At 36.1% G+C, this 26,910-nt stretch overlaps 2 protein-coding genes across 4 annotated transcripts in view; one reads left to right on the forward strand and one right to left on the reverse strand.

Moving 5' to 3' along the window:
• The window catches only part of LOC118681454 (uncharacterized), a 49,260-nt gene extending 28,418 nt beyond the window's left edge, over positions 1-20,842 (reverse strand). Inside the window, exons 1-7 of the mRNA XM_036366152.2 lie at positions 17,553-20,842; positions 12,480-12,668; positions 8,795-8,936; positions 8,485-8,637; positions 8,053-8,425; positions 6,723-6,988; positions 1,013-1,382 (exon numbers count right to left, since the gene is read on the reverse strand). Coding sequence (XP_036222045.2) covers positions 1,013-1,382; positions 6,723-6,988; positions 8,053-8,425; positions 8,485-8,637; positions 8,795-8,936; positions 12,480-12,668; positions 17,553-20,814 — 4,755 coding nt within the window. The 5' untranslated portion in view covers positions 20,815-20,842. The remainder of the gene's footprint in view (positions 1-1,012; positions 1,383-6,722; positions 6,989-8,052; positions 8,426-8,484; positions 8,638-8,794; positions 8,937-12,479; positions 12,669-17,552) is intronic.
• LOC106627915 (serine-rich adhesin for platelets) overlaps positions 1-26,910 on the forward strand; it is a 70,610-nt gene that overhangs the window by 31,320 nt on the left and 12,380 nt on the right. The window lies entirely within an intron of this gene.

The raw sequence follows: 26,910 nt of genomic DNA on the forward strand, positions 1-26,910 counted from the left end.
ACTATTTATAGATACGCGTTCACTAAATACAAGATGGAATATAAAACATTCGCACCAAAAATCTATCGATTTATTATATTTATTATTCACTTGATAGATACAATTTAACGATAAATATAATACATAGATGAATCTGGTAGATTCTAAATCTCTCTCATATTCTACTTATCATATGAACATATGTATGGTATATAAAAAATATGGAGAGCATCGACTTAAGGGCTAATTATGTCAAATTCAGTGACGCTAAATTGACAATAGTAAGCTGTCATGTGACAGGTGTTTGTATGGCAGCGATTCAAAGCCAACAAACTGTCAATTTCAGCTGTGGTGACATTTCACATTAACTTGATTGATAATTGAAATCAAAAGACAATCATTCATTTTTTCATTGATTTGTCAACGACTGATATTGAATTTGTTGCACGCATTAAAAGTCAGCTGAAAATAAGACGTTGTTCCGAACTGACCTAAAGTGAACAGAAACCTTTCAAAAGATATAGAAAATTTTGTTCAAATGACAGCATTTTTAAAATGTTAGGCAACTTTATTGCAATAATCGCATAGGTGTAAGATGACTGGGTTAAATAGTTCTAATCCCACCATTGTACCACACATTTTTTCTGAATGTTCCCTAAGATTTGTTCTTGATGGAATAATTGCTTAAAATTTCAAGTTAGATAATCGCCAAATGAAACTAAATGAATGAAAGCATTGATTTCGGAGAAGGTTAGGTTAAATTAGATTATACTAACTGGCTGTCACGCCATACACAGACCTACAGTTTGTACAGTATATAAAGCTAGATGGCGGTTCAGTTCAGTACGAGCTGAAGATCTAATTCTGATCATTTCGTAGAAATGTGACTGCAATTTTCCCCTAAACTTTATAATAAAAGGAATTTTAATAAACTTTAACGAAAATGTTCGTACCTTTAGGAATTTATATCCTTTTTTATAATCCCATTCTTATATTTTACTCTAAACCGAAGATATACGACTCAATAATGCACCGACTTACCGAATTTCTCCACAAAGGTCTGCATCATTTCCGTGCGTTTGTTGCCATCACTGCGCTTGCGCGTCGCATTAAATATGACCTTCCACAACTGAGCGCCATGATAGTTGATATAGTTCTCATCGAACTCACTGCGATAATCCGATTTGCGGCCGACGTGCGTATTCGGACGCACTGCACGTAAAAAGTTGCGAAAGAATGGAATGCGCGCCAGAATGCCCGTGCGCGGTATTTCCACGAAATTAAGAGGCGTTTTATTCACATCGACTGGCAACTCTAGCATAGCTTGCGTAGTTGCTGCCGGCAGCAACAACAAACATAATTGCAGAAGTATCAATAGCATTGAGCAAAAGTTTATATGCATCCTTAAAATTCCTCAAACTATTATATCATTAAATTTCTATTAATAAATTAACACGAGCTATCTCATCGAAATTATACTGAACCGTCACCGCGATCTGTTCGTCGGTAGTGCTTAATTAGAAATGTTCGTGATAGTTTGTTGGTGAAAAAGTTGGAGCATTTCGACGAGTAAACCTGCAAGCTATATTTCTTCTGTGACGATTATGCTTGTAAGCCAAGAAAGTGATAGTCATCTCAACTGATTTGTCTGTTATAATCATAATTCACAATGCAGCTGCGCACTCCCAACGTTGGAGTTGTCTTTTATTCAATATTTGCGCTTTTTTCTGTACCCAAATAGCGGTCATAATAATTTTTAACGACAACACATGAGCAAAATTAATTAATTTGCATAATAAAAAAGTTAACAACACAAAAATTTGGGGGGAAATCGAAAATAACTGTTTCAACTGTTGCGCTGCTTGTAATGATCATTAGCAGCATAATTACCTCAACCGACGAGCAGCTGTAAGAAAGGTAACGAGCGAGGTGTCTCATTTCTTTTGATGTTCTTTTGTTTATTGTCATTATAAGCAATACATTCATATGTGTGTTCAAAAACAAATTGAATTTCATTAAAAGTTTTGATTATCGTTCTACTTGTATATACCATACTTTGGCATTATTCGCGATACTTCATGCAGGGTAAACTACAGTTATTTTATTTTTCATACGTAATATGTAAGTATTTTTATACTCTCGCAACCTGTTGCTACAAAGTATAATATTTAGTTTTGTTCACCTAACGGTTGTTTGTATCACCTAAAACTAATCGAGTTAGATATAGGGTTATATATATATAAATGATCAGGATGAAGAGACGAGTTGAAATTCGGGTGACTGTCTGTCCGTCCGTCCGTCCGTGCAAGCTCCAACTTGAGTAAAAATTGAGATATATTTATGAAACTTGGTATTGCAGATGGGCGTAATCGGACCACTGCCACGCTGTTATTTGGTACACAGGATCATATTAGGGAGGGGCATCTGCAGTTAAAATTTTTTTTTTGAGTGGGCGTGGTCCCGCCCCTAATAGTTTTAATGTGCATATCTCCTAAACCGCTAATGCTATAATAACAAAATTCACTGGGAGAAAATGTTTTTAGCACTTCTATTGACGGTGTGAAAATAGTTGAAATCGGGTGGCAACTCCGCCCACTCCCCATATAACGGTACTGTTAAAAAATACTAAAAGCGCGATAAACCAAGCAATAAATACGATAGAGACATTCAATTTTATCTCTGGGATGGTATGAGATGACTTTATAGGAACCGCGTTCAAAATTAGTCAGTGGGTGTGGCACAGCCCACTTTTAGGTGAAAACCCATATCTTGAGATCTGCTTAACCGATTTCAACCAAATTTGGCGCATAACGTTCTTTTCATATTTCTATGTCATAGTGCGAAAACACCTTGTGACCGAAAATTGTCTAAATCGAACCAAAACTGTTCAAGCCCCTAAGTACTAAATATGTGGACAACCTATAGTTGACCTTCTACCGAAAATATCAGTCAATCCACAAAGAAATCTCAAACGGGTATACCATTTGACTTTGCGAGAGTATAAAATGTTCGGTTACATCCGAACTTAGCCCTTCCTTACCTGTTTAAATATTTTTTGTAGCCCTCTTGAAAAAAAACGTAATGTTATGTAAACTTTGACACGATCAGATGATTAGGTAACTAGTTTTTAGCTCTAAAATTAGAAAACGTCTTGAAAAATATAGCGTTTGCGAACAAACCGAAAGTAATTCTCCTATCGATAAACTTAGTTCTTCAATCGAATCTGAGTTAGCTCGAAAGAATCAGCACAAACTGAGTAATATGCATAGGACAGTATTGAGTGAGTGGACAAAAGAACATTTGGCTTGAATGTAATAAACAGGCAATGAAGTCACTATGCTAACTAAGCCTGGGAATATCTCGAAACAGCTTACTTGACATTATTCCTTTTTCAAATTCATAATCAAAATAGAAAATAACAATAACTGTGTTTAGTTGATCCCTTGACATCAATGTAGTCCATTTGGGACATTCACAAGCTTCTCTTGGGCAGAATTTTGCACCAACAAAAGCATTCGCCTTTGAAAGGAGCAGGTTATAATCACTTGATTTTTGGTCCGTGTAAAATTTCATTAGAGCTCGCGAGAAATTGACAACAGACTTTGAAAGCACAGTTTTCAGCAAAAGCGTGTTATGTTTTAAGTGAGAGCGCGCAACTTTTCAAGGTTGTATTTCCAAACCTATTACTCGGGTCAACTTGAGAATTTAGGACAATATTCTAGAGATGTTATAGAATTAAATAAGACAATAAAAAAAATTTTTTTTTGAAGCCGTGAAACACATCTTCTTCTTTAAAATTAATCACTTTTTGCCCTTTAAATTCCATTAAAATAAATTAGTGAGTAATCTTACTTTTATTTTGTTAATTTTATACATTTCTTTTACTCTTCCTTTTCTCATTTCACTTAAAAACCTTAACCTTAATGTGTGACTGCGACTTTGGCTTGCGCGCAAATATTAGTCACAGTTGAATGAACCAAGTAAGCTCCATATCTGCGTTCAATAATTTAAGCGTTTTCTACTATTACGAAATATTCAGCGTAGCAATATACTTATGTACATATGTAGATACGTACTCGTATATGTAAGTGGTTCCTCTGAAATTCATTTCTTGCTTCTCTATTACGAAACAGTTGAACAAACTGTTAAATTTAATAATTTATAGTCGCAAAAATTAAAATAAATTTATGAAACGTTGGAAAGTAAATTAATAACCTTATTAATTTTACTAGTGGTAAAGATAGAGAAAACTTAATTTTTATTACATGAATTGGTTAAATTTTTGTCATGAGAAAATATCTTTTTGGCCATTTCGTTTGTAATGGCCATTTCTGAATTTACCATATATATACTTGTACATATGTTGTCCAAAATTTAAGTATTCATACTAGTACGTACATATGTACATATGCCCCTAACATCGTTTTTTCCAATCTTATATATTTGACAAAAGATAACATTTTCCTTAAGGCAACAATAAAAATTTTACAAAATTGACAATTGCCAATAATTTTGAGGTTGCCACAGGCAAAGGAAATGCGCTTCTCAGGATATTGATTGCGACGCTGAATAAAACATTTACGTCTATGTATACATATGTACATATATAATATGAATATGCATGCATTTTACGCTCTCTTTTCGGTCTACAAGTATAAGAAGATGTGCAACAAAAGACTACAACAACAGCAGTAAATTTGATGAGGAACGCCATTTACTGTGCCGTCAAAGACAGGAACCTTACTAGCTGCATGCATTCTACTTAACTTGCCTAAATACTTTGTAGCCGAAAACGAAAAAAGAAAACTTAAAATAATAAAGAACAATGCCGAAAGAAGGTCAAGGCTGTGCATGGGAACTTGCAAGCAGCGCTGGCAATTGTTGATTCTGTCATATGAATTAGTGTGTGCAGTTGTCAAAACCATATCAATATATATTATAGTAGTAGCCTAGGTACAAACATACAAGGGCGGTCTGACAAGTAGTTTACTTTAAAAAGAAAAACAAAATCTTTTGAGATGCCCACTGCGTCAGCTTTCTCGTTCACCTTCAATCGGCGGTCTGTGCTAATATGAGTTCGTAAGCTTTTATTATCCTCCTTAGTATCCTTAATCCTCAAAAACCGAAAGTTGATAACTCGTTAAGCTTAATTCTGACGCTTGTCATCGAGGGGAAGAGGTCATCATATACAGCATCTAAGCGTTCTTTGATTTCATTGTGTCAATTCCTTTCGAAAACCTCTTTGAATTTTTCAGCGGATTCGTTCGCTTCCACACGCAGTGAAAAAAGATTTTCAAGACCGATTCGGTTAAATGGGTTATATCTACTTTGAAACTCAATTTTGGTGTTTTTTTTTTAAGATTATACCCTAAACAGGGCATATTAAGTTTGACACGATGTTTGTAACGCCCAAAAGGAAACATCAGATATACTGTAAAGTATATATTATATATAAATGATCAGCGTGATGAGATGTGTCGATTTAGACTGCTCCGTCTGTCCGTCCATCTGTATATATGCGAACTCAGTATATTATATATTATAGCATATAGCAAACTGACCGATCAAAGTTCTTGTAAGGAATCTTTTGTATCTGTGAAGGGTATTATAACTTCGGTGCGACCTAAGTTAACGTTTTTTCCTGTCGTTTAGGAAAATATTTCTGTGATCGGAAACCCAAATATGGACAGGTGGAGTTGACCTGCTAGTGAGCTTAAAGTCTTCCTATAATCGCTGACTGCGTATTAGTTAATCTGTAGCGTATGTGTTTATTAGGAGTTATTTAATGCAACTCCATAGGCCTTCTCTATACCTAGTACTTCAGTTTGGAAGATGATGGCTGAGTTTAGTAGTCGCATAGACAGAGGGGAGATGTCCAGATCATTGGAGTATACCCTGCTCCGACTCCGCAGTTAATTTTGAAATTCGGAGAATATTCTCAAATATACATATGTATGTACATGTACATATGTAAAATTAAAAATCGGTGCTTTGTAATTCACAAGTGAATACAACCTCTTAAATTTTGGTAGCCGACAAGAGTGTGCAAACTATAGTCAATTACTTATCGCACAACCCTCGTACATACATATATCAATACGTGATTACGTATGTTGCTATGTACTTAAGTTAGTGTACAAAAACGTTGAATTTTTTTAACCTTTCTTCTTGCTTTTCTTTGATGTATGCAAGTGGATAATCAAAATCTCATTTACTCACACACACGCATATACACGCGGTCTGTAAACTTTGCCAGCGTAATTATTCAGATGACATGTAGTGAATCTTAAATCGTGCACGCATTCCAATCGAAAACCATTGCATTTGCATTTTACATTAAAACACATTTTATTATTTTCAATTTCATTTCATTTTATTATTCACTTGGATTTTCTGTACGCTTTCATTTGTTTAAACAAACGTTCAGCCCATTTAAATTCAACTAATCGGCCGAAATTCCACTTACTTTATGCCAGTACAACATAAATACGCAAATAAATTGCTTTTACAAATACAATAAATAAATAAATATTTCGCATAATAAATAAATAAATAAATAAACACTAATTTAATTGGCATTTTCGTTATTAAGCTAAATTGGCTTATGTTGGACTACATTCTTTTAGTTAATTAAGTTGATTTGCGGCCACTCTTCTTTAGGTCAGCATCGCAATAAATAAATATTAAATTAATAAATAAGTTATGTTAAATTAATTTAGAGAATTACACTAATCCATAATTACAAGGCACGTTTTCGACTGTATTTTTTGCCACTTGTGATAGCGCGCGCCACTGTCTCAGCGAAAGTGTAACCGTCCCTACCGTTAGGTTCGATATGGCTAGCGGGTAGCACGAAACCATAACGGCCTGTGTCGCCCATTTCAATTGTGTAGGAGTATTTGATGCCAGCAAAGCCCTTGGCCCAATCATCCGAACCGCCGGCTGCTGGATAAAGAGTGGTCGCTGAAGAGCCGACTGTATACTTGCCACCGGACTTCTTTGTGATTTTCTAGTTGTAGAAATATAAACAAAATTTAAAGAAATCAGTAAAATGAAAAATATTGTTTATTTGTATTAATTTGTTTATTTTTTGGGAGAGAACAAGCTTCATCATTTAATGTTATTGGAAAAATATTACGTTTATAAGCTCACTTACTGCCTGAAAGCTCAACACTTTAATTTATTTTGAAGTCTTGGTCAAAAATAAAATTCTATATTCGGCACCATCATTAAAAAACCATATCAGATCTGCGAACTATTCATGCCATATGTAGGTTGTACAAAAAAGCACGTACATTGGTCTAAACATTCATCATATCATTAGAAAAGTTTTAGTTTAAGATGCTTTCGAGCTCCATTGTTGTGAGAAAATTACTACTAAGTTTATATTAGCTAAGTCTATTAAGATGCAAATTATCTAATTAAGCTTGGAATTCAATTAATAACACTCAATTTACTTGTAGTTTAAACCACTCGTGCTTAAGGGCCCTCTTGGGAGTGCTCCAATCTCGTTTCCAAAAAGTAGAAAACTATTTTTTTCCATCTGTATGATAAAGTTTTGAATGCATCACCGACTCTTTTCAGAAAAAAAAAACTAACCCGATAATATTATAAGATTTTGACACTTCTTTTGATGCTATTTTCCCTTTCCATTTAACGGACTCAAAAAGACTTTAAATAAATGTATTAACAATTAAATACTAATTGGGACACTTTGTTAATTGCTTTACTCTATGATAACTTAAATACTCCATGAAAAATATCTCTAGATTGACTCAAGATCAATAATTACTGTGGGTTTCACATTTTCAGCAAATTCGGTTTTTATCGTAAGAGTACGGAAATACTTTTAATCCTTATATAACAAAACCCCTCGAAAAAACACCGAAATATTTTAATAAGTGAAGGATAAGGTAGAACATCCTATGAAGATTTTGTCTTTACAGTTTCTCACTACTATTGCTTTAACAACTAAAAACCATCTCTCGATGGTACAGTGGACGCTAATCCCGGAATAGTTAAAGATCCAATTTCTTACTGTTTTTCTAATGTAATAATAATTCTTTAACTCACCGTTCCTGCTTGACGCGCCACACGATCCAAATCCGCTTTATCGGGAGTTAGATGATTATCGTAACCCCATGGATACAAGATGTACTGGCCATAACTGTGGAACGAAAGGAACGCTTTAAAGGTGTCACGTGGATAATTGCTAATGAATTTCGAAATATAGAATGTCTCCGGTTCCGAGAAGGCTTTGCTGCCGCGATAAGTTTGTGCGCATGGATTTGCCGATGTACCCTTGCCGCCCCATTTGTAACCAAAGTTACGATTTAAATCAACACCCGGACATTGACGACCATGCGAACGCATATTTTTGCGCCAGAGACGATCGGTGGTGTGTGAGTACTCATAACCATCGGGATTAGCCACAGCGTGTATGTACCTGTTGAGATGTGAATAGATGCATAAAAGTGGCAATAAGAGCGGCTTAATGTGGCTTACCAATTGACATTGCGCATATATTCGGGCAAGTTCTCCCAATCTTCAATCACTTGATTGGCAATATATGTGACTGTTGCAGGGCTAACCCACTCGCGTGCATGCATGCCACCATCGATCCAGATGCCAGGATTGCCAGGATTACCATTGGAGATTCTATAAAGCGGAAAGTCCATATGAAAATTATTGTGAGGGTGTGGAAAGGGGGGCCAACAGATGTGAATACAAGTGAAGTTTTTTTGTAGGTTAGTTGTTATATGGTAGATATTATGCATTTTTTATTTTTATCTTTCAATATTATATTTATACTCACTTTAAGATTTTCAATGGGCGTTTCTGTATGGAATAGCCAATTGTTTCCACAGAGCAAATATCGGGATATGTTTTTGCCATTGTATCAAAGAAACCATGTATGTCTGCGAGACGATGATAGGCCTTCCAAGTTAAGCGATGTCCTAAAATTAGTTCGTAAAAATAAAAGTAAATAAATAAATCAACACATCACATATGCATTCTTTCATTGAAAAAGTTTTCCTTTTTGTGGTGCGCAAATTAAATTCACTCAAGCATGAAATCCATAGAATGTTTGACAAACGACGCCCACACATCAAATGAATCGTAAAAAACCCCGGATATGCCACAAAGTATGTATCAAATTGCCTACAAATGCAACTTGACTCTGTTGTCTTTAAGTAAGCGCTACAAAGTATAAGGGACTCGCCCCTCCTGTGATTTGAACTTATATTAAAGGATAATATACTAAATGCGCATATGTGTGCTTAGTATTTATCCATATATTGGTATATGTGGGCTTAGCACTTTATTGCCTTTGTCATTTGGGGCATTTGTGTATGCTTTGTGCGTTCGCCGAAGAGGGTTCGCGATAATTGCAGCGCCATTTATGTTGCAATATTGCATTTTTTCATTTAGAATTTGGGGGCTCGCATTTTGCTTTAGTCGTCACTATTTTAACATCTATTCGAATTGAAATTGCTTTGCTATTGATTAAACAATTCTCTAGTGCATTTGATTGATTGCCGTCGCTTGAAATCTCAATTGACGCAATGCAATCGAGTGTGGAATTTTTAAGCAAATTCAAGCAGTACTAAGGTTGAAAAAGTTAGCTGACGTTCTAAAGAAATAAAAGGGACATAAAGAATATATCGTTTATGCACAATTGACTATGAAACAACTCTGTGCAAAGTAGATGTCGTGCGAGCTCTTCGAACCGACTGATCCATCGTGTTAAAAATCAATGAAAACGATGGTAAATTTGCAAGAGTTCGACTACGAAATGTTTATGCATAGATTGTGATATTCCGATCTGAGCTCTACGCATACATCGAGACCTGTTTTGAGTCAAAAGGTAAATTCAAGAAGAAAGTGGTATAGTCCTCAATGGTTGAATAATAATAACAAATTTTAAAAAAAAGTTTTATTGCCTGCTTATTAAATTTGGGCATAAGTTAGTACTCCTCGGACAGTCGGGAATTTTTTTTAAACTCTGCAATTATTCTGACGCTACGGGTATATTTTATTGTTTGAATGTCAAATTTTATGAAAGTTTTAGATATTTTAAAACAAAATTATCTAGTAAATCACCTAATTGCTATCATTAACTCTCGATCGAAGTAACTAAAGCGTCGCTATTCGTCTCTTTTTTTTTTACTCAATTTCTCTTAACTACAGTAATGCCGCAATAGCGTCTGTTAACTGCAGCAATAATTCAGCCACACTTAAAATTGACTTTATCATTTAATCAAGGCGTAACAAAACACGAAAGTCCGAAATTTACACATCATTATGCAACCGATAAACAAACTCAAGCGCGGCGTACCCAAGAATAACAAAGCGCAGCCAAAAATCACCAAAATATCACTTAAAAGGGTGTTAGTGCTTACAAGAGGACTTAGGAATGTTGGCAAGGTGTCAAGAGGCCAACTCCCCTTGAAATATTTGGAACATTTTCGTGGCAACTAGAGCTTGTGTTGATTTTCGATAAATTAGTTAGTACGCCCAAAAATTTGTGGTGTCACATGCACAAACATTGAAAATGTAATAGAAAACGAATAACTAACACTTCTCAAACCCAAGCAATAAAAAAGTCATTTAAAGCAGTCAGGCGTGTAAGAATTGCATGGTCTTGCTACTACATGCTTACTGCAACCCATGCATTGTCCTCACAAGCGTGCCGCATTGTCAGCTAAACGTCATTTTTCATACCGCCTTATGACAGCGCCGACACACATATCGACAAAGTTAGTTTGGCGTAACTAACGGCTCAACAGCGCACCACCCACAAACAGCGCATAAAAGTGTCACCACCATTGCCATTGCTATTAACATCGTTATTACCGTTACGATCGAATTGTCTGAATTGCCAAAGTTTAGTGCGAAGGCGTTGACATACAGACGAGCAAATGCAACAACCCTTGAAAATTTCAAATTGTGTTGATTTTCGTACTTATTTAACACAACTTTTTGCAGCTCAATGGAAAAGTTTTCTTCGTTTTTTCGCTATCTCTCCCTCGCGGCACTTTGGCAGTTTTGTCACAGCCACAGCGCACTTTTCATTCACTGAGGGTATTCAGCCTGGTAGTTCAATAATTTTTTACACGAATGTGATTGCTTTGTATACCATCTGATTAAAATTAAACTATCGATCGATAAACTTTTTTTTCCAAAATTTGTACAACCTGTTCAAAATGTTCGTGTGAAGTTTGATCTCCATATATTAATTAGACGGCGAGTTTGCTTGAAACTTTGTGTGTTACTACGGATTCTACAAATATTGCCTAAGTATTTTGGGGAGTCTACATCATTACGAAGACAAGTATTTAACTTTCTTTATTCGAATCGGCCATCCACCTGTTAATGACGATAACATCAAGAAAGTTAAAGAAACAATACTTGAAAAGCGTCGTGTTGGCTTCGGAGAGAGATAGCAGAGGATCTCAATATCTCATATGAATCGCCTGAACACTTTTTGGTTAATGGTTTGGGTATAAAGCGTGTCATTGCCAGACTCGTACCAAAATACCTGAATCTTTTGTTAAAACGAGGTCGAGTAGAGGTCTCAAAATAGATGCTTGACAATGTTGCCGAGGACCCTACATTCATCAAACACATCATTACTGGTGTCGAGGCTTGGGTTTATGAATATGACGTCGAAATGGTTCAAAATCTCTCGAATAACGCTTCAAAAATGAACCGAAAAACCAAAATTCGCTGAAGGTACTGAAGGTCTTCCCATCCGATGCATATAACAAGTGCATGCTTGCATTTTAATACATGAAAACGTAGTTTTTTCTGTCAGTTCGGGTAAATAATATTTATCGAAACTAAATTTTGGTACTTCGTGTGAACATATTTGATTGTGCATAGTACGTTCCAAATTTAGTAAACGACCAAATGCGTAGTTGGTAAATTTTGCTGGCTTGGAGAACTGCAAAAAATTTAGAAGAGTTGGTGCAATGGCAATCGTTTGGAAGTGCATCAAAATTGTGAATAACCAAATATCTGCCGGAATATTCTCAAAATAATTTGGAGTTAATTAATTGCTAGATTTGATAAAAATCCGGTGCGTAGCATTCACGTAAACCCGTCTTTCGAAGGGACGAAGGCGAGATCTATATTTGACAGCGCTTTGTCGTCATATGTTCTATCAGAGCAAAATAAAGTAAGAAAAACCAGCAACAGCGCTGTCGTACAACAAATTACCGTTAATGTGGATATCGTGAATACCCCTATTTAGTTGCGAGGATATTTATATATGAATGATGAAGTATGTACGCTTTACATAAAGTGTGAACTGTTGCCCGTGACGGCGTCAACATATTACACATTTACACCTGATACAATGCCACTGCGCTACCACCCACTTGCTCGCCTCGCTGCAGCTAAGTGTTTGCCTGCCAGCGCGCATCTAATGGTAGCGTCTGCCTGTTTTTTATTTTGATTTTTTACTTGATTCTAGCTAAAAAGTTAGTGAAACTTACCCTTTCGGTTCTGGTATTGTGCGATTTCCTCTGCGCTGGGATTTTCCGTTTCGATGACATTTTGCAAATTATCGATGAGAACGATTCGGGACAGATTTGCGGCGCGTATATGCTGTGCTGCTTCGCTCAAAACTTGTGGCTTCAACAAGTAATCGACCTCTTGTTTCACCTCCTTCCACAGTTGACCACCTACAGTTTTTTTTTTTGGTGTTTTTATGGATGGTTAGTTAATTATTAGTTGAAAGCACAAATGGGAATCGAGCCGGATTCGTGCGAAAATGGAAGAAAGCAAAAAACAAAAGTGAAAAATAAAATTAGAAAATATTTTAATAGATCGATTGTACACTAATATTTAATTTTTCATAATTTATGCTATATGTATTCATGTATATAGGTATATATGTATGTGTGTATGAATAGACGGCAATTGTTTGATGAGCTACGAAATTGCGGAACGAATCGATTATGGAAATTTTTTAATTATTGTAACTTCACTCAGCCTTATGAGTTTTTTAACCTATGTAAGTGCATAAAATAACGGTAGCTTATTAGTTATTTAGGTATATTTTATTATTACAAAAAACTGAGTTCAGTGGCATAGACCACCAACCGATGTGGCCGCTAAACTAATTAATGGTCATATTAAAAATAAATTTTTTAAAATTTTACAAATATAAATTACTAAAAAAATTACAAACGAATAAAATTAATGAAAAATAATGTAAAATCGTTCCCACCTTTTTGAAAATTTTAAGATAAAGATTAATAAAAATGCAAGAAGACAAAAACGTAATAGTTCTAATTAGGCTTCAAGAAATTTATATCAAAAATTCAATAAAATTGATAAGATAATGTAATTATTACATCTTCAGCTTGGTTTAGTTTAGCTTACCGATGAAAAATATATTTTAAAGAGAAAGTTATCACATATTTTTTTTTATAAAATTAAATTGGTAAAATAAATTATCTAAATATAATAAATAAAATTTATCGGATACATTTTCAAAAAGGGTTGCCATTTTTTGAAAAAAGTTTAAAAAATAATTTACTGCTATTAAATGAGCGGTTTTTGAATTTTGATTTTTTCAAGTTATTTATGTGTCGCGCTAAGCATTATTTAAATTAGGTATGGTGTTCTGCTTAAGGGTTCTATCATTTTCAGATATAAGATATTTTTGTTTTTGTATAAAATAACGTCCATGCTCTGAAAAAGCTCTAAACTTATACATAAGCATTATGGTATATGCATGCAATATATTTTTTAATAATTCCTGCTGAGAAAACTCATTATAAACATTTCTGCTATCATCACAAACTCATTAACCATGAGAAAATTGTTATTTGCAGAATTTTTGTGAATGTGCGAATAAAAAAGTTGAGCATTTTCGTTATATCAACAGAATACGCTCTACTCGACGGCGCAGGCGAATAGCCAGCGTATAAATATAAACTTTCTCGTATATTTAATGTATGTACCCTATATACAATACATATGTCTAATATATGTATTTATGTATATGAGTATCAAGTGATGTTGTATATGTATACAAGCATAAACAGTTATGAGGACGCGGTTCAAATTGAATTTAGATTGTCATTTACCAAATGCGCATACATATATGTGTATAGGTTTGTTATGTATGCACATACTTGTATGGTATAAGTTGCTACATTGACCTTGAATCATAACCAAATGACAAGTATGCAGAAATTTGGTTTTCTGTATTTAGATGTAACTTCTAACGGGGCATATTCGTCAATTAATAAAAAATCTATTACAATAGTAAAAAGTATTTGCTGCTAAATACTTAATATATTATATTTATATTTTGCACACTTTCCCTGTACATTTCAAAATAGTGCGCTTTTTTGCCAACAATATAAAGTATATAATTTGTTTTTTAATGTATTTTTTGTGGCACTACTCTTCTGCATAAATATTTCGCTTCATTACCTGAATATAGATTACTTATTTACATTACTTTTCAATTACGTTACTTTTACTTTCGCTCTGGCGGCTGTGCAAAGAAAGCTAACTACTCTCATTGTTCAACTCGTGGCCAGCTGCAGCCTAGGCTTCTTTACTTTGCCCATATTGAATACAAATCGCGAACAAAATTTTATATGCACTCAGCAGCTCAGTAGCGGAAAAGTATGCTGCAGCATACAAAATCACTTAGGCAAATTAGAAATGTTAACGTTTAAAGTGAAATTTCAAAAAATTAAAAAAAAAGCAATAACAATAAAAATAAAATATGCAAATGATTAAAGTTAATAAATAAATCAGTTAAATGTAGAGAGTATCGAAGAAGCCCAATTGCACTGCCATAAAGACGACTGTTTTGCATTAATTTCTTTTGCATGAGCAGCAGCAACTTTTTCCCGAGTAATACAGCAGGCAAAGCGCTTGCGCAGATTAGTAAACTGTTACCAAAAGACACCTGTGCAAAGCTAACAAAATTTTTTCGAAATGTTTGTATTTGTTTACGGTATTAAAATTCTCTTTTGTTATGCTGAGCCTATTTTTTAAAATTTCAAACTTCACAAAAAAAAAATGTGGAAAACGGTTGGCCTCAAGGGCCATCCCTGCAACTTCCCTCTAATTTCATATGCTAACGTTCAAATTTCGCTTTTTTCACTGCATTTGAGCTCTTCGAAATTTTTCGTTTTCGATATCTAGCAAGTAAATCAACCGATTTCGACCCGGTTTGCGGCAAACGATGTGTTTCTTCAAGGTTTAGAACTGATTAGTTTTTGGTGTCGATCAGTCAAGTCGTTTGGAAAAAATTTGGAAATTCAATTTATTTTTGAGATTTCTCGAAATCTACTGGTCCGATTGGGTCCAAACTTACACGAAATTAAAGTGCAATGAAACCCTTTGGAATGCCGTTTAGTTTATTCAAATCGGTTGAGCAGTTTAATAGTTATAAGAGGGTCACATACATCCACACACACACACATACATCCACACATACATACAGACATACGGACATCATCGTAGAAATGTTCGGGGAAGCTTCCTCGACCCTCAGAACGTCGAGATCTGTTGAGAACTCGATTTTTGCAAAATGGGGTGAAACCAATATCTTCCCGATTTTTAGAAAATTTTCCATTTTCTTAGCGGGAAGTTAAAAAAAAATAAAGTAAATATTTAAGCCGATGAAGAAAATTTTAAAATATTTTTATGCAAAATTACAAAATTAAAAAGAAAATAATAATAATAAACGATTTTCTAGTAAGATTTGATTTTAGTAGTATTTGTTTCTAACCTCAAAATTTATACCTGGCCCTTTTGAACCTTTATGACTTGTAAAACTGTCTCACTTTTTTCGAATATATTTTTAATATCCCTGTGCTGTATAAACGGTAGTGTTTAGTTGCTGGTACACTAATCATAGCGATTTTACTCGGTATGCAGAAAAGCGCTAGCAACATTCCTGGCCCAGTAGCTGAGTGCTTGGAAGAGATCACAAAGCGTATAGCAAATTTTAGCCTACTAGTCTCCAAAAATATTAACAAATCTTTTGTGGGTTTTTGAAGCATTTTTTTTTAGAAAATATTCATCCTTTCTAAGCATCGCTGGAAGGAACCTTCGTGCTATTTCTAATTTTTTGTGAAATCTTATGCATTTGGTTGCATATTTAAAAGCCATGTAGCTTACTTTTGAATTACGGAGTAATTTTCTAGGCTAATTTATCGACTTCTTCGACAGATTACGTAATAATTTCTTGACTTGGAACAATTATATAAAACTGTTCAGAATTGAATGATGTATGAATCATTGGTAATATCAAATGTGGTTTCAAATATGATATGACGCTTACTTGTTATTAAACGTTTGAAAATAGTATATGATGTCAAAACTAAAGCCTAAACTTTTCACATTCAAATTAATTTCTTTACTAATCTTGTATCTTGTAATGAATTTTAAACATAATTTTTATTGTCAAAATCAGCAATTAAGTTAAGTGAAGTTACTTCCAAAGCATGTCACTAACGCTTTCTAAACACCGAATAATGTATATTAAGTTTGCCACAAAGTTTGTAACACCCAGAAGTAAACGTCGGAGACCCTATAAAATATATATATAAATGATCAGTAAGACGAGCTGTGTCGATTTTACCACGTTCGAACATCTGTCTGACTGCGTATATGGGAACTAATCCCTCAAAACCAAATCAAGATAAAGATCTTTTTGTACCCTTTTATGTTATATATCTGTGAAGGGTATTACAACTTGGGTTGCACTTGTTTTTCTTTTTTCTTGTTTTTATACAAAATTAATCTCTAAGTAATATTTTAGTGGCGCAGTAACGACGTTACTTTCGCTGCCAAGTCACTATCTAGCCAATTTACCCTTCACAATACTATTTTGTTTGAACGCAATAAATTTGCCAACATCAAAAATGGCACTCTTAACGCCCAAGGCTTGTTGTGTCTGCATCCCTTTCACATTGGCATTTGCCTTCGACGGCACGTGAAGCGTACGCGAATATTTGAACGTTTTGCAAACTTTCTAACTGCACATTTTGTCTTGCATAAAAAGTGAAAAATAGATACATATGTATGAACATATATATATAATATTGAAAATAGTTCAAAAGCCGTCACGTTGCAGCAATGCCATTAGCCTAATTACCATGATGTTTTTTTTATGGTTGTCTGTTAGTTAGTTTGTTTGTTGGTAAGTACGCTACTTATTGACGGTAACCTCTACAACCAATGATTAACATATCTGCCGACATTTTTCTGTTGGTCACATAGTAAAATGAGCGCCATTACACACACACATGCATGCATCTATTCAGAGGCATGCTTCCTGTAAGGCTCCTCATGCAGCTCAATTGCCTGCGCTTTTCACTGCCAATGCCAGCATGTAAGCACAGCCGCTAAACAAGCGCACCAAGCATTCACTTTCACTGTGCCAACACACTATCCTCTATCCTCTAGTCTCTACTTCCTAACCCCCCCTTCCAAAAGCCCCACACATTCACTGTTTATATCGACCTGTTGTCTACTATTTAATTATTATTGTGATTGTTGTTGTTGCTGTTGCTACTGGCCACACTTACCGTATTTAGTTTGCAGCTCATCCGCCATTTTCCTATCGTGATCACTTTGCACAACAATTCTCCAGACCTGAGCACCATCGTAGCGTCTTAACTGTGCATTTAAATCAGCGTCATCGTCATCCTTTAGATTTTGTGTGGTTAACTGTTGTTTGTTGCCATTGAGTTGCATAAATGAGGCATTCACATAATTGAGCACACTATCCATGACATTTAGTGGTGCTACTGTGGACGCTGCTGCAGCGGCGGGTGGACTGTTGACACCGACAAGTGTTGCCGTTAATGGTGCTTTGTCACTTTCGACTTTTACTGGTGATGGTTGTTGTGGCACTTGTATGATCGTTGTTAGCAACGAATTGGTGGGTTCGATTGGGGCACTGCTCAGCGATTCCGTAACAAGCTCAAGCGGTACTTGTGCAGGTGCATCGGCGAGTATTTGTTGAACCTCAGGCATTTGTGCCTCAGTTTGTGGTTGTTCTTCTGCGATCTCTTGTTCCTGCTGTTGTTGAATAGCGGGTTCTTCTTGCTTCACCAACTGAACTTGCTCTTCCAAGTGTTCTTCTGCTTGTTGTAGATTTACGGTTTCCTCAGCTTCTTTCGATGGTTGTTGCTCTGCTACTTGTTGCAAAGTTTGCTCAGCCTCCTGGACTTCTTGTTCCTCAACCGACTGTTGCAACTCTTCAGACAGGATCTCTTGAGCTTCCCCCGCTACAGCCTGCTGTAGCAGCTCTTCGGACGTGGTCTCCTGAGCTTCTTGTTGTTGCTCTTGATTTTCTACAAGATGTATTGGTGTTTCCGGCTGTTGTTCCTCTTTTTGCACCAACTCTGCAGCTGGTATGGGTTGTTCTTGTTCCTGTTGTTTTCCAAAGTTTTGTGCTTCGGGTTGTGTTTCGGTCTCTGTTAGTTTTTTCACTTCTTCCAATTTCTCCCCCACTATTTTCTGCGTTTCGTGTGCTGCTTCTTCTTCTATTGGTACAGAATCTTCTTCCAATTTCTCTTCTGTAATTTGCTGACTGTTATTTTGCACTGTAGATTCGCTTAAATCAGCTTGGTTGACTTCAGTTTCTTCTTCTTTATTTAATTCCTGCTTTTGTTCCGATTCTGACAGCTCACCGTTGGCCTCAGACACTTGTTGCTCCACTTGTTCTTCTTTAATTTCTTCTTGTTGCGATTCCTCTACAATTGGCGCGTCTTCTTTAATGTCTTCACTAGCAGCTTCCTCAAGCTTATTGTCTTCTTCAACATTTTCAGCCGTTGGTTCTTGCTCAGCGATGTTATCAGCAGGAATTTCTTCTGGTGTAGCTATTTCCGCCACTTCTCCCACTGGTAACGTTTCTTCCGCCAAATTTTCCATATTTTCTTCTTGCAGACTTTCTTCAATTACCATAGCATCCTGCGAAATTTCATCTAATTGGTGGTTAGCGGCTTCTGGCATTATTGCTTCGGCTGCCACGTTGGTGTTATCCATTGTTACTTGCTGTTGGTTGTCCTCAGTTTTTTGCGCTGCTTCGGCTAATTGGTTTTCTTCAAGACTTTGAGTTTCTCCGATCAACTGGTTTTCTTCAGGGGCTTGTATTTCTTCAATAGCTTGCAATTCTTCCGCTGTTTGACTTTCCTCTGCAATCTGATCGTTTTCTGTTTGTTGTACTTCCTCAACGATTTGAGTTTCGTCAGTATGTTTATCCTCTGTAATTTTTTCAACTTGTTTATTATCCTCTACATGGTCTCCGTTTGGTGTCATCTCCTCAGCAATGGTTTCTTCAAGCTTGCTATCCTCTGCAATCCGTTCAGCTAGGTCGGCATCAATTTCTTTTTCAATGGCTTCCACCATGGGATTCACTTCATGCTCTTCAGACATTACACCATCTTCGCTGGCGTCTGCTTTTATTTCGTCCTTAAGCACTGAAACATTTTCTTTTTCTATTTTAGTCGAATCTTCTGTATTTTTGTTTTCAGGTTCTTGATTGCTATTTGCGATCTTATTTTCTTCACTTTGGCTTTGAATAATAGTATCGGTTAACACACTTAACTCTTCCACATTTGGATTATCTTCGTTAATAGTGCTTTCTGGTTGGATATCCATAATGTGTTCTGGCCCTGGCTCTACATTTGCAATAATTTCATCGGGTTTACTTGCTGACTCTTCAGAAACTTTATTCTCTACAGAATGCTCCTTTGCTGCTTCTTTAATTTCGTTTTCCTCTAAATTCTCATCTTCTACTGTGCTGTCACTTATGTGCAAAGGTTCGGTATTTTCTTCATTCTTCTCTTGCTCAATGTGCACTGCTTCCACGGGCACTGAAATGATTTCGGGGAGCAATTCCTCTTCCATTGCAGATACATTTTCGATAGCATCCTGCTCCGCATTTTCCTGGAAATTGTCAGTTTCTTCGTTTTTCTGAGCATTCGCTTGACTTTCGTCCAATATTTCACTTTCAAATGGCAGTACATTACTTGGCAGCTCATCAGCCAAATGCAAACTCTCCATATCTTTTTCGACTTCCAACACCGCATCGGCGATCATGTCGGCTATGGTTTCATGTTCGGCACTAACGGTATCCTCATTACGTGAACCATGTTCCACCTCCACGGATGAGGGTCCCTTATCCACTTTTTCAATGGATTCTACTGGTACTTCTACAGCAACTACGGGTACGACTTCGTGAAGTTCCGGTTCGATGGGAATCTCCAAAATTTTATCATCTAAGTTGGGTAGTTGTTCGTCCATAACACTTTCATCGTCGTTAATTATTTCTTCCGCTTTCGCCACTTGATCGGCATCAGCCAATTCACTTTGTTCAGCGGGCACGGCAAGCAAGGACACATGCATAGGCGAATCATTAGATTCAACCATCAACATATCTGTTGCTTCGTTGGGTTGTGGTTCTTCGGCAACACCATTTGAATCACCCACACTTTCAATTGTATTTTTTTCAACACTTTCACGCTCGGCGGCACCACTGGCTGGCACTAACAGGTAGGTATCCGTATTGCCGTTAGTGGGCACAGCTTCTAATTCCATATCATCCACCACAATGTCGGCGGCACCATTATCTGTTTCCGTTTGCTCTTCATAATTGTTTGCGGGTGCAATGGCCGCCGAATTCAAGTCATTCTGATCGAGACCCAAACGTTCGAGTGACATTGACGACGCGCGTTGGGTGGAGCAGGAAAGTAACAGTAGTACGATTGCGTAGAACGCGAACCGCGTTGAAGGCGACAACGTTGTCGATTTTTGAAACATTTTAGATCTCCCGGCGCACATCTTTGCGAGATCTGACACTAAACACTAATAAGACAAGCTCCATGCCCGTAGTGCTGTTTTATACCACGATTGGGAAAGTAATTCCATTTCGTTTTCGTTGTACACAGCGCGCAACTGCTCGCCGCTGGTTGCCGTTAATACATGTAACATGTTGTTCCACCTCAGCTTTGGCGTCGCCGCTGTTGCTGCTGCTGCTAGTGTCTCTTTTGTCTAGTAACTCTAGCTACACGTCTCTTGTGTAGTGGCTACGCCGCCACCGTCTAGCTAGCCTTGTTATGTTTTGTCGCCAACGTTTTTACCATTTGTTATTTGTCTTTCTTCTCCGTTCATTATTGTTGGCGATACTTAAAATTTGTTTTGAACCACACAAATATCACTTGGTCATTTAGAGTTGAGAGTTTAAGGCAAATACCAGAGCGTGATGTGTATATAAATGGGATGCCAAAGATGACGTGAATTTGAGGCGCCGCTGATGCGCATGCGCTCTGAAACCGCTTTTAATTCGTGGCGTGCTCAGCGCTTAGCTCAACAAAGCTCGATAGAGCTACGTCGTACACCCCATATATATTTGTATGTGAGTAGCTTGTAATTTCTTTGTTGAGAGTCAAGTGTCACTCACGGTTTTACAGCACCGCTGCTGCTCGGCCCGCTGTTGATTGATGAGCGCTTATCGTTAAGCTCGTTAAATTTTTATTTCTGTATTTAACCATGTTGCTAGCGCCACAACGCTCGCTTCTCTGTTGATCTTCAGCGACATTTTATTTTCTTTCTTGCGCTCAGCATCAGCTATTGTGTTTAATTCTGATGGTGCGCGGTGAGCATTACTTTCTTAATGACTTTTATAACACGCAAGCGCGCACTCGCCCATCAGTATATATGTGTGTGTACGTGCTTGAAGTTGAACGTTTCTCTCGTCAATATATTCGAGAATGTGTGTGTGTGCGCTTAATACCATTTAATATTGTCATTTGGCATGAATTCATAATAGTCGCGCAGCGCGACATACGCGTATTTGTGCGCTTGTGTGTGCACATTTCCGCTTTAAATATCACTAGCTCTTAACAAGATTAATTTTCGCTCATTTGCAGTTTCATTATATACATGTATATGGTGCATATATCTTGTTACTTTTTTTTTCCTTTTTATAGAAAAAAAAAACAATTGTCTAGGGAAAGACAATTATTTTGTGTGCGGGGGTTCTATATAATGGTATTGCTGTGCAATGTAACCAAGGGTATGTTAAGTAAGAGTCACTCGCAAAGAAAATATTTTTTAAAACTAAAGCTAACTCCAACTAAAGTTTGAAACAGGATCACGTGCCCCTCACTAATTCACTATTGAAAATATTAGCGATTTTAGTTTAGCTTCTCTTAATAATCCTCAAGCAAACTTCTGAATTCTTCTCTTAAAACGAATTTTTTAATTGTGTTTTTTGTTTTAGATTTTGAATCAATTGGTAAAACGGCCAATTGTGAGACTACCGCAACTAAATGACCTCACTCTATTATGTCTCATCTGAACCGCCTGATGAAGCTCATCAGTACAAACATTTTTATTTGTAGAACCTCCTTGCATTCGCATAGAAGATGTTCTAATCGTATAGTATCTTCTTCCTAGACAGCTTTATAACTTCACAATAATCGTTGTATGGTATTCTTAGTCTGCTGGCATGTCTGCCAATTAGACAGTGACCTGTTAGCACTCCTACTAAAGTTCTTAAATCATGCCTTTTGAATTTTAATAGTCGGTATGTGCGGCCCATATTCCTTTCATACCACGTTTGCCCGTTGTTGAGCAAGTTAGGGATTGACTCCACCAAGACTCAGTTATATTTATAACATTTTTGTCGATTAAATAGACTGGTTAATAAAACTTTAACTTTTTTGTCACATGACAACTTATATTAAATTTTGTATGTACTAGGACCACAAACAATAATATGTGAATGAGAAAAATTTACACATCAGAAAAAATTATACTTACCATTCCCGTGAATATATTAGTTCTGAAAAGTCTTTTTGAAGTCTCCAACTAAAATCTGCAAGCATTCCTGCGCTTCATTTCCCTTGATAGAGCTTCTCCATGAGGAAAATGTTCTGATGGAACCTCTCGCCAATGTTTGTCACTCACAGCTCCCAAATTTGCCGGCAATAAATTGAGATGAGAGCAATACTCAAAAGATGGAAACAAGAATTAATACATAAGAATCACTTCAAATTTTAAATTCAAAAAGTTGTGAATTAAAATCGAATACATTAGCTAATGATTGCTCTGCCAAAGCGCATTCCCATAACCTATCGAACGACCCCACCATAATGTCAAAGTCATTTACCTGTAAATTGTCTGCAAATAAAACTCTTTTATAAACTTAGAAGATGTGTAAGGCAAAAGCTAAGAAATAATATAAATATAAATATCTACGATCAATAGATTCTTATTTGCTTTTCGCTATTTACTTAACATATTTGTGTAATAATCTTTTAATTTTCTTCTTCTTTCTTTTTATTGTAAATATTTTCATTTGCACTTACATATTTACAAATATAGATACTATATACAAATATGTGGATCCAATCTGATATTTACTTTTTATATTCAGTTACATGTGCTTATTAGTTTATTTTTGTTTTTGTAGACCTAGTTTCTCTAGTAGCATTTTTAAATCTACCTTTTGTTTGGTTATCGATCGAATCGATAAATATGTATGTATTTATGTATGTATGTAGATCATGCATTCACTGCCCCAGTATATATAATAGTTAAATTTAACACAACAATAAATCTTTTTGAATTCCACTTCATTGTTCTGCAAAGAAAAAATCCAACATTATTATCTTCTCTTTTTCTTTTGTAAAATGTGGTATATATTAACTACCTATAGCCAATTATCATATAAATTGCTTACTCTATACCTATTTTAATAGAAGGAATTTCATGTCGGTAACCCGGTTATTGGTTATTTGAAAATCTGTTAAGTAGCTAAAAGTTGAAAAAGGCTAAAGTCGAAGTTAAATATTTTAACAAATCTGCAAAAAGGCGATCCATAAGCCATAAAACGTTTAGAACACAGAGAGATCTGCTTATACTCTTGTTATATTTTCGATTCTAAACTAGATATGCCAAATTTAACATTACGGAACTGGAGTTGTTTTGTTTGGTGGTTTGTTTTGAAATTTACAGAAACTTTATTCTCACCATGCTAGAAAAAAAAAACTTAAACCCCCCCTTTAATGATTAAGTTATCTATTGGAAATTAAATGGATTTCAAAGAAGGTGTTATAAAATTCCCTTTTTTTTTTAAATCATCATAAAACCATCGATCATCTAAAACATGTTTGTTCTAGACATGTGGTTTTCAAGAAGATTTTCATTATGTTTTAAAAACGATTTTGGGCAAGTGACCGCCGCGGCTGTCTCGAATAAGTTCCAGCCGAGAGACTAAATTTTCAATAACTTTTTCCAGCAATAACGTCCCGAATATTCTCATCCAAGGCACCAATCGTCTCCGGCTTATCTGCGTAGTGTCAGTCAGTGGCATTAAATCGCACGATCTTGGAGGTCACGCCACAGGCCCACGACGCGAGCTAATGCGCTTACCAAAAGTTTCCTTCAATAAGTTGACTGTTTCGTGAGCTGTATGGCATGTATCGCCGTCTTTTTGGCACCAAGGGTCGTCCAAATCAACATCCTCACGTCTAAATTAAACACCCTTTATCAATAACTGAGATTGGTGATACTAAGGTCTTAATGATTGATCTTGATGTCTATCGAAATAGATGTATTTATAAAGAAAGAAAATTTAGTTTGCGCCGATATATTTCAAGTTATCGATATAATTTTTGCAATAAAAAAGACCTTCGTTTTAATATAGGTGCTGCTTCAGTAATTACCTCGTTTTGTGAAACCATCGATACCGGACTACTATAGCATATATCTACTATCTATAAACTGATAATCAAAGTGAATTCCTTTGAATTCGAATTATTGTTTAAGGCAACGATACATTTTTAGAAAGAAATTGTTCAGATCGGACTACCATAGAATATAGCTGGCATACAAACTGAATGATCAAAATTAAGTTTTTGTATGGACGACTTTTTGATTTGTGAAGGGTAGTATAGCTTCGGTGCAAATAAAGTTAACAGCTGGTTTCCGAACCGAAGTAAATGGCTCGTTTCTACAAAAGACGATACGAACTTTTGAGATTTTTTTTAATACACTGATAAGGTCTAACTTCGGTAACACATCCGCCTGAGTATTAAAGTAATTTGTTGTAATTACATATTTATATGCTGATCAATAAGTATTGGTCTCACTTTCGCTTACCGCAAATGCTGCTGTTCAGTTTTATTCTGAAATTTGTTTTTATTTTGCAAATGTGAACACTTAAGAAATAATTACTGTCCTCACTTGAAGCAATGCATGTGTTTATACAATAGAAATCATGTGATCTTTAACACCTTTCACTTCTATAATGAAACACTCTTGGTTTCCTATCGAAGCCAAGTCGCTTACTAGTGTCACAATCTGCTCTGCTCACATTACTAAATCTAATTTCAAGTAGTGAAATTGTCCTCAACGGTATTTTTATCTTCGTTAAGATTTTATAATTTCGCTTTTATGCCGCTGGCGTTTTACGAGCCAGTCAACCGCTTGAATTGGCTTAGCGAAAACGCTTAGCTCAGAAATCCAATATGCTCGTAAGTATATACAAGCAATTTTCGATAAAGTTCCAAAGAAATTCGCGCAAATATAATTAAATAGCAAATCATGCTGAATTTCTATTGAACACTTGACAGGCACAGCAAAGTTTAGGAAAAAACCAGCAAAATATACCCTCAAGTTAAGCTTTACGAACACTTATCTAGCGAGACACCAGCAGGCTGAGGGGGTTAGCGCCGAAAAATATTAAAAACAGAGTTCGAAATTGAAAATGTGTGATTGTCATAAGCACAAAGCAGGGTATTACGGCTTGAAGATCACACTGCGCCGAACATATTACGGTCCATTGCTCGTATTGTTACTTGAAGCTCGGACCGTTGCTAAGGCTATCGAAATTCAATAGTTTCTAATCCGTAGCGTTTCAAGCGTTGCACCTTCAACAGTTTCTTTAGTGTTGTTGTAGCGCGTGTAGCCACAAGTAGTACTTCACTGGTATGCCTATATGTATCGACGCAGAAGCTTGGCCTAAACACCTGCCCAAGCTGCATGCACCACATTATTATTATTGTTATTGTTATTATTTTGCTTTTGCCATTGTGACCAGGTTGAGATTAAATGTTCCGATAGACGAAAAATGGGTTAATGCTTTGGTACGGCGAAAAACTCAGCTCAGAGTGCTCGAGCTGTAAGCACACTCGCCCGTCCACTCGCTGTTAAACATATGTACTCGTATATATGTATGTATAGATGTATGAAAGTGGTAAAGAGTTGGCCGTTTTGTTTACTTGTCGCACTGGTTCAACGGTGGTGCACATTATGGTTGCTTGCTGGTGGTGGCATCGCATGCGGCATCGTTGAAAGTGACAGCGTTTATTGTTGTAACTGCTTGCTGTGTTCGTCTTAGTGGATTTTCTGGATTTTGTACAATAGACAATGCACTTACATGTATTGTATGTATGTATGTAGATAAATGCTTATAATAGAAATGTGAACTACTGTATGGCATTAACTTAAGCACTTTTCTTCTTGTTTAAGAAAAAATGGAAAGTGGTTTCGCGTTGTTTTAAAATAACGCACGGCCATTTGTGGTATGTAGAAGAAAAATTGATCATAGGAAAAAATTTCCAAAGCTGATACATATATGTACATATCTACATATTTGCAACAGTATATGGCTAACAATAGTGTATTTTTGTATTTGCGATGGTTCCGTATACTAAAGTCGAAGATGCTGCACTTCGTTTTTAAACTGACATCCAGCTGGGAATAATCATAGATATTGTTGTTGTTGCACAGAAATATACACGTTTGCTCCAAGACAGATGCCTGCTGTTGCTGTCACTATCATGTGAACAGACGCTACTACCAGCCTCGCAGAAGGATTGTGTTACTACCGTCGGCATCGCTCTCAGGACTATTGTACTTGATGAGCTC

Source organism: Bactrocera oleae, chromosome 5 (assembly GCF_042242935.1).
Source record: "Bactrocera oleae isolate idBacOlea1 chromosome 5, idBacOlea1, whole genome shotgun sequence".
Lineage (NCBI taxonomy): Eukaryota > Metazoa > Arthropoda > Insecta > Diptera > Tephritidae > Bactrocera > Bactrocera oleae.